Below are 14,548 nucleotides of genomic sequence, written 5' to 3'. Positions count from 1 at the left end.
TGGCCGGCGCCCGGCAGGGGGCACCGCTGCGCGCCCCGCGAGGCCGCGGCCCGGAGGCGACTCCCCGCCCGGGGCGCCCATTGTCTCAACGGCCCCCTCGGGCGCAGTCGGGGGGCGCGGCCTGGGGGTGGCTGCCCCCCCCGCGTCACCGGGAGACCCGGCTCCCCGGAACCGCGGCCGCGGGGGGCAGCGAGCACCTGCGCGTGCGCGCCTCTGCGCGTGGGGCGGGGGCGCCCCTGGGCCCGCGCGTCGTTTCCGCCCGAGTTTGACGCGCGCGGGCGCCGCACCCCACGGGGGCCGCACCCCACGGGGCAGCGAGGTGCGCCCCCGCGCCAGCTCCCGGCCGGGCCCGAGCGCCCCTCCCCGCGCGGCCCCCCGCACGCGGGGTCCCCCGCGCGACTGGCAGGTTTTTAGGGCGACCTGCAGCCGAGACGCCGACTCGTCATGACGCGGCCGCACGCGCAGCCCCCCAGCCCCCCCAGCCCCCCGAGGCGCGCTCCGCCGCGGCCGGCCGCTCGGCCCACCTCCGGGGCGGGGCGCGGGGAGCCCCCGCCGCTGGGGAGCCCCAGCCCGCGCCCGCACCCGGGCCTTCCCGCCGCCGCCCGCGGGGCGCGGGGCGCGGGGCCCGGGGGGCGGCGCCGGCGACGGGGGCGGGCGGCGCGGGGAGGGAGCCCGGGGAGCGGCCGCGGGCGGGCGGGGCGGGGGCGCCGGTTGCCGAGAGACGCGCGGGCCAATCAGCGCGCCCCAGCGCGGCCGGCGCCCGCCCGTGCCCTTATATGGAGCGGCCGCCCGGCGGGCGCCCGCGCTCTCGCCTTATAAGGGCAGGCGCCGAGCCCGGGCCCACCATGTCCGCGTGCCCGCGCCCCGCGCGCCCCCGGCGGCCGCGCAGGGAGGGTCCCGGGGGCGCGCGGGCGGGCCGGCCCGGGGCGGCTCTCGGGAGGGGCCCCCGCCCGCCGCCCCCGCCCGCCGCCCCCGCGGTGCCCACGCAGATGAGCCGGGACGGCGGCTAATTGCTTTTGTCTAAACGCGGCGCGGGGCGTCCGCGGGGCCCAGCCGAGGCCCGGGACGCGAGAGCCGGGGGCCGAAAGCCGGGGGGCGGGGGGCCAAGAGATTGGGACTTGGCCGTGATGGGGGTCCCCCCAGCTGTGTCGCAGGCCCGGGCCGCCGTGAGGCCTTCGGGGACCCGGCGCCCCGTTCCTCCGAGCTCGGCCCGGGCCGGCGGAGCTGCTCGGTCGAGGCCGCGGGGCCGAGCTGCCGGGGGGGGGGGGGGGGGGGGGCCGGGCGGGGGGTGGGGGCCCCCTCCCGCCCCCCATCACCGCCGCCCGCGGGGCAGCCCCGTCCTGCTCCTTGAAGGCGGGTCGCCCGCCCGCGGGGCACCCGGGTCGGCAGGTCGCTCCTAGACGGCTGGACCGCGCGGCGGGTGGGCCGCGGAGGTCCCGAGGGGCCGGCCCGGCCCGGCACCGCTCACCCCAGGCCCGGCCCGCACCGCTCACCCCAGGCCCGTCTGCGGCCGCTGGCCCAGACACCCTCGCCCGCGCCCTCGCCCATGCCCAGGGCGGGCTCCCTGCCCACCAGGGAGGGGACTGGCTGCTTGGGCTGGGTCTGGACTCGGGCACAGCCCCTGGCCAGGATGTCTTGGGGCGGGGACTCAGCTGGGACCCGTGGGGTCCTCACCCCAAGGGAGCACAGTGGGACCTCACGGGTATTGTTTTAGCCCCCATCTTGGCTTGCCCCTCGTGCCCACTATATGCTCGGCGCCAGGAGGCCCGCAGGAGAGACTCCCGGAGACACCTGTGCCCGCCGCCGCCAGCAGATGGTCCTGGCAACCCTCCCCAGCCTCAGACGACCGTCCCCAGAATATGCTCCGGCAGCGCCCCGGCGCCCCCTCCCCAGGCTTGGAGGAGGCTGCGTCCACCTTGCCTCGGCTCCCCCCGTGCCAGCAGCTGCTGCAGAGAGAGCCTCTCCCCTCCGAGGAGGCATTTTCAGTAGCATGATGCCACCTATAGAATGTACCTGGAATTAGTCCGGCCCGGCTCTGCCTCCAGCCGCGCGGCGCAGGCGTGCAGGGGAGAGAGGGCTGCGCTGGCTCGGGGGCTTCCTGCGGGACCCCTGCGCTTGCCGTCCTGGGTTCCCTAGCAGCTGTCGGGCGGCTCTGTGCCTGGCATCATGGGGGAAACTGAGGCGGGTCCCTGGCACGGCTGGGGCAGGAATTCGCTGCTCTCCCGAGACAGCCTGTGCTTTCCAACCACTTGAAAATTCTAGGGCGCTGCTCGCGGGCCGCGGGGACCGCCGGTCGCGGGTTAACAAGTATCGTCTAAAGGTGTGGCACCCCGTGCCCCTGCCTGCAGCCCCGATCGTGGATCGTGCCGCGCGGGCCGGGCAGCCGGCTCCAAGCGCTGGGCTGCAGGGAGAAAGGGAGTCCGGGGAAAGAAAACGACTCCTCCAGGGCAGCGGGGACAGAGCGGCTCCTGTCTGGACCCAGCTCCCTCCCCTGTGCCTCGCGCTGCTGTTCGGACTGTGCCGGGCGCCTCCGCCAGCGGCCTGGCTGGGCTTGCCCAGCAGTGGGGCTCGCTGGCCCGGGAGCCGGCCGGGAGGCGCGGTGCCGCCTGGCCACCTCCTGCCGGGTGGGAGCTGACCACTGACCGCAGCCACAGCAGCCAGGGCTCCCCGCGTGGCCAGGGGCCACAGGGCCAAGGGCAGGCACGGCCTGCAGGCTCGGCCCCTGGTTGCGGGGCGCCTGGGCTTGGAGAGCCAGTGACCCCCGCCCGCCCTGCCCGGCCCTGCCAGCCCCAGGACACGCTGCCGCAGGGCCACGTCTGGCCCCCTGCTGGCCGCCCCGCCCCGCCCCAGGGACCGCAGCCCCGGTACCTCCCCCGAGAGCCCCGCAGCTACTGGGGCAGGTAAGGCCGGGGCCTGGCTCCGAGGCTGAAGTGGGCCCCAGCCAGGGACTCGGGGACTCTGCCTCCCTCCGTCTGCGTCCCTCTGGGGCGGCTCCCGAGGCCTCCCGGGGACTGGGGGGACTGGGGCGAGGGGCCCAGAAGAGCCAGGAAGTGCCCCGCGCAGGCTTGGCATGGAGCAGCTCGGGGACAGTCACTGGTCTGTCCACTCCCACAGGGCGGGCACATCCTCATGCCAAGCTGGGTGCCAGCCCGTAGGACACAGACGGTCACAGAACACCACGGACCTGCGAGCCAGTGTCGCGCCCGCTCTCCCGGCAGGCACCGTGGGCCGGCGGCTCGAGCCCTTCCCACCCTGGCCTGAGCGCCCCCGCCATGGTGCCTGCCTCCTCTCCCCGCTGCCCTCCTCCCCGGGCCTAGCAGCCACCGCAAGGCCACGCCAGCCGCCCAGGGGGCCGACAGGCAGCCCCAGGGTGCTTTCCTCCGGGGCGGGGCGTGCCTGGAGCCGCGGGAGCCGCAGGCCAGCCGGGCAGCACTTTCCCTGCCAGGAACAGCCAGCGGCGTGAGCCGTGGCGCCCCGTCCTCTGCCGTCCTGGCCGCGGGGCTTCTTCCCTGGCGCTGTCCCGGCCGCGAGGGGGAAGGCGCTGGCCTGTCCGGCAGGGGGAAGGGGAAGGGCCGCCTCTAGGCCTGAGCCGCGGCTGCTCCTCGGGACGGCAGACCCCGGGGCCTGCAGCGCTGGGAGGAGTTCGGCTGCACTTGAAAAGTGGCTGCTGAGGGGTCCCCAGGGTGAGCCCAGACTCTGGGGCCCCCACCCGAGGGAGGGGCGGCGGGGAAAGAGGCTTTTCTGTGGCTCCAATTCTTCTCCCCCAACACCCACCTCTGCGCCCTCTCCCTCCCGCTGCCCCCCATCCTCTCAGCGGGGGTCGCCGACGTCCCCTCCGGGGTTTGAGTGGTGCAGGAGCCGCACAAGCCCCCGGACCCGAGCTCCCTGGGCGCCCCCCCCCCCCCCCGCCCCGCGCTCACCCTGTGCGCAGACACCCCCGCGGCCTGGGCAGTGGGGAGGCCCACGAGCCCCCGCTTGGGCACTGGAACCTGTGCGGGCCCCAGGCCGGTGCCCCCCCTTCCGCATGGGCAGCCCTTTGTTCTCCGCTGGGCTGAGTTGTCTGACGAGCCAACGAGCCAACGAAGCCATTGCCTGCGCTTTCACAAGGGCCGGCGCCCCCCCCCCACCGTCAGGTGTCAAAGCTGCTCAGGGTGGAGGGGGGGACTCCTGGCCTCGCTTTAGGGGTGAGGAGGGAGCGGGGGACAGTCCCCTACCACCCGGGCCCCTGGAGCAGCCGGCGGTGCAGGAGGAGCAGGCCGGGGGCCTTCTGCAGACTCCAGAGACTTTGGGGCGGTGGAGCCCGACTCTGCCGGCCACGCTCTTGGCCGCCCCGTGGGCCCTCAGAAAGGGGGGATCCGAGGCTGAAGCCTGGGGCTGTGATGGAACAGCTGGAATCCCGACTCCCACACTGCACCGGCCGTGCTTTCTAGCTGGGATGAGGCTGGGGGGGCAGGAGAGGGCTAGAATCTTTATTGGGGGACCTTGGGGGGTCCCCTTCCCAAGGACACGCCCCCACCCCCCTCCCTGGGGAGGAAGCTGTGAAGCCGCGCCTCGGGGCGCCTCCGGGAGGTGTGAGGGAGCGGGGTGGGGTGGACCCGCCGGCGGAGGTCCGCGGGGCCCCCACCCACGCCCACCCTGGAGACCCCGCCGCGCCCCACCTGGAGCCTCGCGTCCCGCCTCGCCGCCCATGTCCCTGCGGGTCGCGTCCCACAGCAGCGCCGGATCCGCTTCCTCCTGCAGCCCCGTCTTAAAAGGAACTGAAGTTCCTCGGAAAGAGGAGCCCCTCGGAGCCAGCCCGCGCTGCCCGCGCCTCCGCCATCAAAGTGAAACTTGCCTCTGCTCGGGCCGTCGACGGGGGCGCTTGTCCACAGCGGGGCGCGGGGGGCGCGGGCGGGCACCCCGCTCGGTGGCGGCGCCCGCGGGCCGGCCCTGTGCACTGGGGGGGGACACCGCTGGCCCAAGCGGACAAGCTGCGTCAGAAAAACCCTCTGGAGCCCCGGGTCGCCCTGAAGTGGTCCCAGGTTACAGTTCTGGTCCAAACTCGGGCGCCACCGTCCCGTGTGGGTCTCTCCCTCCCGCGCCTCTGCCGAGTAAAAAAGATCAAAAAGATGTTTGCAGCGTGGGAAGGAAGCTTCCTCGCGCCTGCCTCCCCACCTCCACCCCCGCGGCGCCCGCGGGGAACCCACAGACCCTGCTGCGGGGTCGGGCGGCGCCCCGGCCGGGAGGGCTTCCCCTGGGCGCCCCAAGGGGCCGCGCTGAGCCCGCGGGCCGCACTCGAGGCCCGACCCCGCCGCGGGCCGTCGCGCCCCCGAATGCGCAGCCCGGCCCCGCCAGCCCCGCCCGGCCGGCCGCGCCCTCGAGGTCCGCCTGCAACACGCCGGCCCGGCCCCGGGCCCCGACCCTCCCAAGGTGGGCGCGGTGGCGGAGGAGGGGTCCGCGGGGGCGCCCCCAGCGGCTCCGCCCCTCACCCGTTTGCCCAAAAAAGTAGCTCAAGTGCACGCTGGAGCTGGATCAGCACAGAACCCCCGTCCCCGCCGCGGGGCGCGTTTCCCCGGGCTCCGGCGGGAGCCCCGCGCTCCGCCTCGGCAGGGACGGGCTTGGTTTCCGTCCCGGGTCTCCGGGAGTCGCTGCAGGAAAGAAAACTGATTTCGCCCGCGACTGCGGGGTCGCGCTGGGCGCGCCATTGTCATGCACACGAGGCCGCGCGGCTTCGCGGGCGGTGGGGGAGCCGGGCCGCTGGGCGCCCCAGATGTTTGCATAATCGCGGCGGCCCCGACTCCCGGGGTGCGGCTGTCCAGGCAGGAGGCTGCGCGCAAACACGGCACCGCGTTTCCTGAACTCGGTTTCCAGGGAAGGGCGGGGAAGCCGATCGGGGCCTTTCCTGCGCCGCGAGAAACGGCGTGGCGTCCGAGCTCCCAGACGCGCGTGCCCCGGCGCGGGGGGCCGTCCGCGCGCCCCCCCAGGGCTGGGCCGCCCCGCGAGGGGGCGTCCGGGGAGACCGGCGCGGGGGCGGCGAGGCGCTGGAGCCGGGCGGAGCTTTCGGGCGGCCCGGACCCGGCTGCGCGGCCTCTGGGCGTGCGCGGAGCCTCGACGCCCGCTCAGCCTCGCCGGCCCCCCGACGGCGCCCCCTCCTGGGCCAGAGGCGGGGGGGGGGGGGGCGCACCACAAAAAGCCCATTCCAGGGGTGCCAAGGAAGGCTCGGATGGGAGCCGAGGTTTCCCCGAGGCAAGAAGCCCGACCCCCGGGCCGGTCGCGGCGTCCCCAGCAAAGCCGGCTCGTCGGCCCCAGGGCTCGCCGCCCGCCCCGCAGCGGCCAGCCCGGCCGGCGGCTCCTCGCTCCCCGGCGTTCCCTCGCGAGGCTGCGGCCTCGCCTCCCCGCCCGCGCCGCCTCCTCCGGCCGGCCGACCCCGCCTCGGCCTTGCAGACCCCGGGAGCGGAGGCTGAGCTTTGGCCCTGGGGCGAGAAAATCCGTGCGAGGACGCGGCGCCGGCCCGGGGCCTCCAGCGTGGAGCCGACTCGAGGTGCGGGGACTCCCGGCGAAAGCCCGCCCGGCTCCCTCCGCCGGGGCCAGGGGCGGGGGCGGGGGTCCAGCCAGGCGGAGCCCCGGCGTCCCGCCGAGCCCCGGGGCGGGGGCCTGTGAAGGGCCGGGGGAGCGGACCGGGCAGCGACCGACCGAAGCGCCGGCGCCGCGGGGGCCCGACCCCAGGGCGCTCGCCTGGGGAGCCGGCGACTGTGGGAACAGGCCACCCCGCCCGCGTCTCCCATCGGGAGGGGTGCCCGGGGGTCCTTGGTGGGAAGCTGGCGCGGCTCGGCCTGACGCGGGATCGCCGGCGGGGGAGCCCCCCTCGGCGCACCCGCGGGGGCCGCCAAGCCCCGCCGCGGCGCCGCCCGGAGGCCGCGTGCGATGCGCCCCTGCCCCTCCCGCCCGGCGGGGAACGGGAAACCACTTCCGAAAACCACTTCGGAGCTGCCGCGGGTGGCTCCGTGACTCGCACCAGGGCAGCGGCTCGTGAGTGGACCTGAGCCCGGGAGGGCTGCGCCCAGAGCCCGGGGTGGGCCGCGGCTCTCCATCATGGAAGACAATCAGCTGCCCGCGGCTGGCTCGCGCCGGGCGGGTGGCCGCCTGCGACTCCTGCCCCGCCCTTCAGGCTCCTCCGTGCGGCTGAAGCCCCCAAGCCGTGTCACGCTCAGCAGGCAGGGCCCGGCTCTGGGGAGCCCCCCCCCCCACACTTAGCGCCGCTGGCCCTCCTTACCCTGAATTCCTTCCTTAAACTCCCGAGGAGCTGAAATGCCCGACGGCCCAAGGCCCCTACTGTGCGGTGTCAGAAAGACTTGGGTTTACAACTTGGGGGTCAGAACGCTGGCTGGGGGGGTGGGGGAGGCTGCTTGCTGCAGCGAGCCTCTGCTTTCTCATCTATGAAATGGGGCAACAGAATCCATCTCCCGTGGCTGCTGTGAGCTTGGGTGGGATAAGGTCGGTGCCAGGCGGCACTGCTCCATAGGTGCTGCCTGCCTGGGGGTGGCACTATCCCCGCCTTTGAAGGGGAATTGGGGTGGCCTGGAGGAGGGGGGCTGGAGTTTAGAGATGAAGTCAAAGTTTATGTGGCTCTAGAGTGCTGCAGGCTGGGGGCGGGGCTGGAACATGGTCAGCCGCTGCTTATCCTTCGTAGCAGGTCTGAGAGCGTCCCTCACCAGGGTGGTCCGACTGTCCACTAGGGAGGAGAAGGTGGACAGCAGGGGGAGAACCCCTCGTTCCCGGGAACTCAAGGCTGGACTTCAGGCCAGAAATCAGCCTCTTCTCCAGTCCCTGACCAGTCAGTCCAGGTGGAGTCTTCAGACCTCTTTTGTGGGGTGCTGGGTCACCTGGTGGCCCCTGTGTGCCCCTCAGGCAGGCAGAGCGCCCTGCTCCAGTGGGGAGTGAGAGAGGCAGAGGCAGAGGACACCAGCGGAGCTCCGGTCCCCTGCACAGCCCAGCCCAGCCGCCACACCTGGGACCCGTCCGGCTGGCTTCATGGCAGCCCTGCCACCGCACCCCAGGCAAACGGCTGGTCTGCAAAGCCGCCCGAGTCTGCAGCCAAGACTGGGCAGGTCCGACGCCCGCCAAGCTGCGGGGTGGAAATGCTCCCAATAAAGGAGCCGAGGCCGGCCTCACCCTCCAGCTAGAGGACGCTGGAGCTTGCTGGTCTGGCAGGGGACCCAGAAGTCAGGAGCTGGCCCCAGCCCGCCCCTTCTCCCTCCCCTAGGACCGCTCCAGCCTCCAGCCGCCCCGCTGGGGGCTCAGGCTGCCGGTGGCCTGGGAGGCCTCAGAGCCCCCCTGGACCTGCGGCAACCTCTGGGCTGGAATGAGGCTGGGCAGGGAGCAGAGCAGGGCACCTGGCAGGGACCGGGGCCCAGGGCTGGGGCTGGCTCCCAGGCGGTGGGGAGCAGGTTGGAGGCCCTTTGTTGGGAAGCGAAGAAGTTGTGGGTCCAGGGTCCGGGTCACCAGAATCGGTGCAAAAAGGGGCAGGAGGCCGAGGGGTTAGGAAGCAGGTGTCCCGAGGGGGGCGGGCGGCAGCATTTCTGTAAACAAAGAAATAGGGCAGCTCACCCCGGGAATTCGGGGGTGGCGGGAAGGCTGCTAAGGGAGTCGCTGACAATTTCCTACATAAAAATGCGATCCGAGAGCGCTTGATTTCCACTTTCACTCCCTTCCACTCCCGCCCCCGCCCCAACACCGGCACCGTCTCCAAAGACACTCAAATTGCAGCCATATGGGGCTGGAGGACTAGACGCCGTTACCTTATTTACTGCAGACGCGGCGCACGCGGACCCGCCCGCGGACCTGGGGGTGGGATGCGAAGTTGAAGGTTCTGGTTCTTGAAACTTTGTCTTGTTTACCCCAGAAGATGCCCCTGGGGACAAACCGTGGTGTTTCTTTGACAGCCAACGGCGGCCGTGTGCGGAGAGAAGGGAGAGGGGGGGTCTGGAATGGAACCCGGAGGGGAAAGGAAGTTGAAGGGGTGGGGAGCAGGCGCCTGCGCCCTTGGTTTCGAGGGCTGAGCCCCTCGCCAGCCCCAGACGGCCCCTCCCAGCGCCACAGGCCTCCTCCTTTGCCCTCGGGCGAGGCCGCCCCGCGCGGGCACTGCCCACCCTCGGACCGCGCCCGTAGGCCTCTGGAGGCGGGAGCGGAGATGCCCGGGGAGGCGTCCAGTCTCCCCGCTGTTTGGAGAGGGCTGGACGGAGCGAGGGCCCCCGACCCCCAGGGGGGCCGCCCTCGTCGGGGCCGAATCTGCCCCCGCAGCAAGAGCTGCACTTGGTGTGACTGTTCTCAGCTCTCTCCGGGGTCGAGCTCCCCCTCTGCCGGCGCTCGGCGGGAACCCCGACGTGGGCCCGCCCCGACGTCCCCCGCGACGCGCCCCGGGCGAGCCTGCCCACGCCGTGGGGCGGGAGCCGCTCCGGGCGCCGAGGGAGGCAAGAATGGCCGAGGCCTTTCCCGGGGAGGGCCGCGCCGCGCCGGGCTTCACCCCCGGGACGCCGGAGCTCACGGCGGGAGCTCCGCGGAGGGGCAGAGCGCGGGGGGCGGGGGGCGGGACGGGGCGCAGAGCCGACTTTCCCGGCGTGGAACCGAAGCCCCGACTCTGCAGCCTCCGGGGTCTGAGGGCGCCCGAGGCAAACACAGCTCTTGGGGACCCGGCTCCAGACCCCCGATGTGAAGGGAAATCGCCGGGCTTCGTGGGCGCGGGGAACGCGTCGGGGGCGGGAGGGGCGCCCCGGGCCGGGCGCAGGGTGGGCTTTCTCCGGGCGGGGAAACCAGACACTTACAGGCGGCGGAGGCCGACTTTATTTTTACTGCCCAAACTGTTGGAAAGTATTTAAGCTTAACCAGAAACAGCTGTTTCCCCGGCACCGGCCGGCGAAACTGTCTGTTACCGGGAGTGGCTTTTTACGACGGACGACGCGGCCTCTCGCGGGCGGCCGGCGCGGTCGCGGGCCGGGCCTGGGCGTCGCCCCCGCGCCGTTCGTTAACGGAACCGCCGGGGGGGAACCGGCCCCCGCGCGCGCCGAGCCGAGCCGGGACAAGGCCCGCGCCCGCGCCCCGCGTCGCCAGCGGTGGGGCCGGGGGGAGCCCGGGGGCCGCGCGCCGCCGCCGCGACCCGACTTCGGGCCCGAGACCAGGTTCCTCCCCGGCTTCCCGGCGCGCCGGCCGCGCTCCTCGGCTGCTGGCCTCGCCCGTCCCTCCTCGCCGCGGCCTCCCCGTCGAGTCAGGTTCCCACCGCGCCTCAACCACAGCGCGTGGCCCGCGGCTCGGGCGGCGGGAGAGAAGGGCCGGGGCGACCCGGCCCGGCTGGGGCTGCGGCTCCGGTGCCCCCGAGGGGCGAGGCCCCGCGCCCCCGCCCGGCGAGCCCCTCTCCCTGCAGCGCCGCCGGCCTCGACGGGGCCCCGCCAGGCCCGGGCCGCGCTTCCCCGCCGAGCCGGCGGCGCCCGTCGGGAGGACGCGGGCAGGCGCGCGGCGCAGACCTGGCCGGGTGCCCGGGACGGGACGGGGCGGGCCGGCCCCCCAGCCCCCGCCCCGCCGAGCCCCTGCCCGGCCGAGGCGGTCCCCCGGGCCCGCGCCGGTAGCCCCGGGGCCGGGCAGGGGCCGCGGGGCCGGGCGGGGCAGGGGGCGGAGGGCGCGCGGCCCGGGCGGGGGGGGGGGAGGCGCGCGGCGCCCCCGCGGGCCCCGGGGCGCGGGGGCCGGGGTGGGGGGGCCGCCGGGCTCCTCGGGGTGCGTCCGAGCGGGCGCGCGCTCGAGCCCCGCCGGGCCAGGGGGGCCGAGGCGAGGCCGCGCGGCGGAGACCCGGACGCGGGCGCTGACGCGTCGGCGGGCTGGGGCGGGCGCGGGGAGGCGTTGCCATGGAGACAGGGTCGGGGCGGCGGGGGGCGGCGGGCGCGGGCCGGGGCGCGCCGGTTCTCGGGGTGCGGGCCGGGCCGCGGCGCCCCGGCACCTGTGCATTGTGCGGCGCGCGGCGCGGCGCGGGGAGGGCGGGCGCCGGCCGCGGCGGGGCGGGGCGCGCCGGGGCAGCCGAGCGGGCGGGCCGGGCCGACCCGGCCGCGGGGTCCCCGCGAGGGCCGCGGGGCGCCGGAGCGCCGGGGGAACCCGGGCGGCGGGGGAGGGGCCGGCGCGAGGGAGGGCGGGCGGCCCCGCGCGAGCCCCGCAGACTGACAGCGGCCGGGCCCGCCCTCCCGGGACGTCACTTCCGGCGGCGCCCCCGCCCCCCCGCGCGAGTCTCCGGAGTCGCCGCGGACTCCGCCCCCGGCGATTGGAACGCGGGTCACGTAGCAACGCGGGGAGAAAGGCGCGGGGCGGGGCCCGGGCGCGGCCAATCGGAGCGCGGAGGCGCGGGCCGCGGCCGCCCGGCGCTAGCAACGTCGTTAGCAACACGTGGGGCGGGCGGGCGCCGCGGGCGGGGCGCGCGGGCGGGGCGCGGGGGGTGACGTCAGCGGAGTATTATGGGCTGGCGCGCGCTGGCTGCTGCTTTTCTGCCCCTGGAAGCGGCCGAAGGGGGAAGCGGCGAGTCAACATGGAGCTCTCGGCGGTGGGGGAGCGGGTGTTCGCGGCCGAGGCCCTGCTGAAGCGGCGCATCCGGAAAGTAGGTGCCCCCGGCCCCGGCCGCGGCCCGCCGGGCCCTCCCGCGGCCGGGGCGCGCTCCCCCTGCTGCAGCCCGGCCTCCCTTCCCCCCGGCCCGGCGCGGCCGCGGCGGCGGCTCGAGCCCCAGCGCCCTCCGCGGACTTGCAGCCGCGCGCGGATTGCACGGGGGGGCGGCGGGCCCGGTGCATGCACTTTGTGCAGCGCTTCGTGCAGGGGCTGGCGGCGGGCGCGTGCCTCTGGCGGCGGGGCTTCGCGCATGCCTTTGCCGCATGCATTTTTTGCATGTATTTCTGTGTCCTCGTCACGCGTCCCTCCGTGCACACACACGCATCCCCCTTTGCCTCTGCAGGGACGCATGGAATACCTCGTGAAATGGAAGGGCTGGTCGCAGAAGTAAGTAGGTTCTGTGCCGTGTTCAGCCCCAGCCTGCTCCCGGGGAGGTTTCTTTCTTCCTCTTTCCCCCCTTCCGCTGAAATGCAGCACAATGCCCCAAGAAAGTTACAGACACACCCACCCGCCCGCTGCTCCTTCCCTGCCCCGGGACCGACTCGGCTTCCTCCTGCCTCCCCCCGCCTCCCTCTAGGTACAGCACCTGGGAGCCCGAGGAGAACATCCTGGATGCTCGCCTGCTCGCAGCCTTTGAGGAAAGGTAGGGCCCTGCCCAGCCTCCCCTTCTCAGGCCGGAACTGGAGAATGGGAGCCCCACTTGTTTCCTTACTCACACATCCTTGCTCCCGCCCTCCTTTCTCCAGGGAACGAGAGATGGAGCTCTATGGCCCCAAAAAGCGAGGCCCCAAACCCAAAACCTTCCTCCTCAAGGTAGGAGGCGGCATGCAGTGGTGGGCAAATGCCTTCTGTGGGTTTGTGGGAAGGGGCCGGGGGTGGGGGTGGGGGGCTTGTGAGCCATGGCTTCCACATGCTGGGGTACCCCCGCAGCCATTTGGTCGTCCAAGAGGGAGTCCCCAGACAAGCTGTCACCAGGTCGGTGGCAGTGCCATGGAGGGGCTTGGGGGGAGGGGCTTGGCCACACTAGAATTCTTTTGTGACCACCCCCAGCCACCCCAAAAAGGCTAATAGTCAAATGTGACAAATGTGCGTGGGCTGCCCTGACTGCTTCCAGGCCAGTCCTTTCTCCCTTGACCCTGGGGGCTGCCCCCCCCCGCCCTACCCCCACCCACATGGGAAATCTGAGGCATGGGAGGGGGACGCAGGAGGCCAGGGCTGGAAGAGGGTCCTGTGGGGAGCGGCCAGGGCCTCTCAGCCTTGACCCTGACTCTCCCGCAGGCCCAGGCCAAGGCAAAGGCCAAAACCTACGAATTCCGAAGTGACTCAGCGCGGGGCATCCGGATCCCCTACCCTGGCCGCTCACCCCAGGACCTGGCCTCTACTTCTCGGGCCCGCGAGGGCCTTCGGAACATGGGTCTGTCCCCACCTGGGAGCAGCAGCAGCACCAGCAGCACCTGCCGTGTGGAGCCCCCTCGGGAGCGGGACCGGGACCGGGAGCAGGATCGGGAGCGGGTTGCCAGCCGCACCGAGGAGAAGCCCTGTTCTCCGGGCGACAGTTCCAAGAAAAGAGGCCCCAAGCCCCGGAAGGAGCCCCTGGACCCCTCGCAGAGGCCTTTGGGAGAACCTGGCGACAGCCTCGGGGATTACCTCAAGGGCAGGAAGCTGGACGACACCCCTGCCGGGGCAGGAAAGTTCCCGGCTGGCCACAGTGTGATCCAGCTGGCCCGAAGGCAGGACTCGGACCCAGCCCAGTGCGGCGTGGCCAGCCCCAGCCCGACCGAGGCCACGGGCAAGCTGGCCGTGGACACCTTTCCCGCCAGGGTCATAAAGCACAGGGCCGCCTTCCTGGAGGCCAAAGGTCAGGGCGCCCTGGACCCTGGTGGCCCCCGGGTCCGGCACGGTTCAGGCACCCCAGGCTCTGTGGGAGGCTTGTATCGGGACATGGGGGCCCAAGGGGGAAGGCCCTCCCTCATCGCCAGGATCCCCGTGGCCAGAATCCTGGGGGACCCAGAGGAGGAGTCCTGGAGCCCCTCTCTGACCAACCTGGAGAAGGTGGTGGTCACCGACGTGACCTCAAACTTTTTGACCGTCACCATTAAGGAAAGTAACACGGACCAAGGCTTTTTTAAGGAGAAAAGATGAAAAGGGGGAGGGTCCCCCGAGAGCAGGCGAGCGGGTGGGCGTGGCCCTGGCGAGGGGCTTTTTATTTCCGGGCGGGGGGCCCTCGGGGTCCGCCCGCCCACCCCGGCGCTCTCCTCCCGCCCCCGTTTTGGTTGGAAAGATTATCTCTAGAGTTATATTTTCTATTAGATGTAAATATGTTATTTAAGAAAAGTATCTAAATATATATATTTCAACTCTTGAAGTTGTTTTATTTAAACCAGGAGAGAGACTCGTGCTGGGCCGGGCGGACAGGTGAGCCCCAGGGCCGGGCGCAGGACTCAGGGGGGCCACCCCGCCCGGCCCTGCCCCGCAGCCGGGCGACCCCTGGGCCCGAGGCAGCACCCGGGTTTTTTCTCTCTCCCCATTGGCCAGCCTGGCCAACAAAAGGTCGGCTCCCCAATCAGAAAAAGAGGGGGTGGGGTCCCTCCGGTTTCTTTTTCCCTTTTTTTTCCTTTTTTTTTTTTTTTCTTAAAGGTTAGGGAGCCTGCTAGGGAAAAGAAGTATTAACTCGAGTAACTTTGTGTGTGTCGCGCTGGAGGTGAAGGCTTCGCGTGGGGTGGGGGGCGCAGCGCCCCCGCCCAGGACCGCAGCAGGAGATGCACTTTATGGGAGAGGGCGCACCCGGGGCCGCGCCGGCGAGGGGCGCCCAGTGCCCGGCGCCTTCCCCGGCCGCGGAGAGCCAGCGACGCAGCGGGTCTGTTTACATTCCCGGGATGCCGGGTGCGCGGGAGGCTGGCGAGCCGGCGCCCGAGCTGAGGCGGTGGCTGTTCCC

The 14,548-nt window shown here is 73.1% G+C and overlaps 1 protein-coding gene and 1 long non-coding RNA gene across 2 annotated transcripts; one reads left to right on the top strand and one right to left on the bottom strand.

The window, feature by feature from the left end:
• Nucleotides 1–8,342: 8,342 nt before the first annotated feature.
• Nucleotides 8,343–9,953, bottom strand: LOC129144860 (uncharacterized). Its single transcript, XR_008549599.1, has 3 exons — nucleotides 9,801–9,953; nucleotides 8,778–8,890; nucleotides 8,343–8,558 (listed from the first exon to the last, which is right to left on the bottom strand). It is a non-coding gene; the product is annotated as an uncharacterized LOC129144860 (long non-coding RNA).
• Nucleotides 9,954–11,481: 1,528 nt separating this feature from the next.
• On the top strand, nucleotides 11,482–14,069 carry CBX8 (chromobox 8). Its single transcript, XM_037493759.2, has 5 exons — nucleotides 11,482–11,608; nucleotides 11,957–12,000; nucleotides 12,191–12,256; nucleotides 12,360–12,426; nucleotides 12,892–14,069. Exons 1-5 carry the CDS (start codon nucleotides 11,540–11,542, stop codon nucleotides 13,753–13,755), a joined length of 1,110 nt encoding a protein of 369 aa, XP_037349656.1. The 5' UTR covers nucleotides 11,482–11,539; the 3' UTR covers nucleotides 13,756–14,069.
• Nucleotides 14,070–14,548: the final 479 nt, after the last annotated feature.

Source organism: Talpa occidentalis, unplaced genomic scaffold (assembly GCF_014898055.3).
Source record: "Talpa occidentalis isolate TD23 unplaced genomic scaffold, MPIMG_talOcc4v2.1 talOcc4.7, whole genome shotgun sequence".
NCBI classification, from domain to species: Eukaryota; Metazoa; Chordata; class Mammalia; order Eulipotyphla; family Talpidae; genus Talpa; species Talpa occidentalis.
Note: the sequence above shows the minus strand (reverse complement) of the source record. Positions and strands in the feature narration are given on the sequence as shown.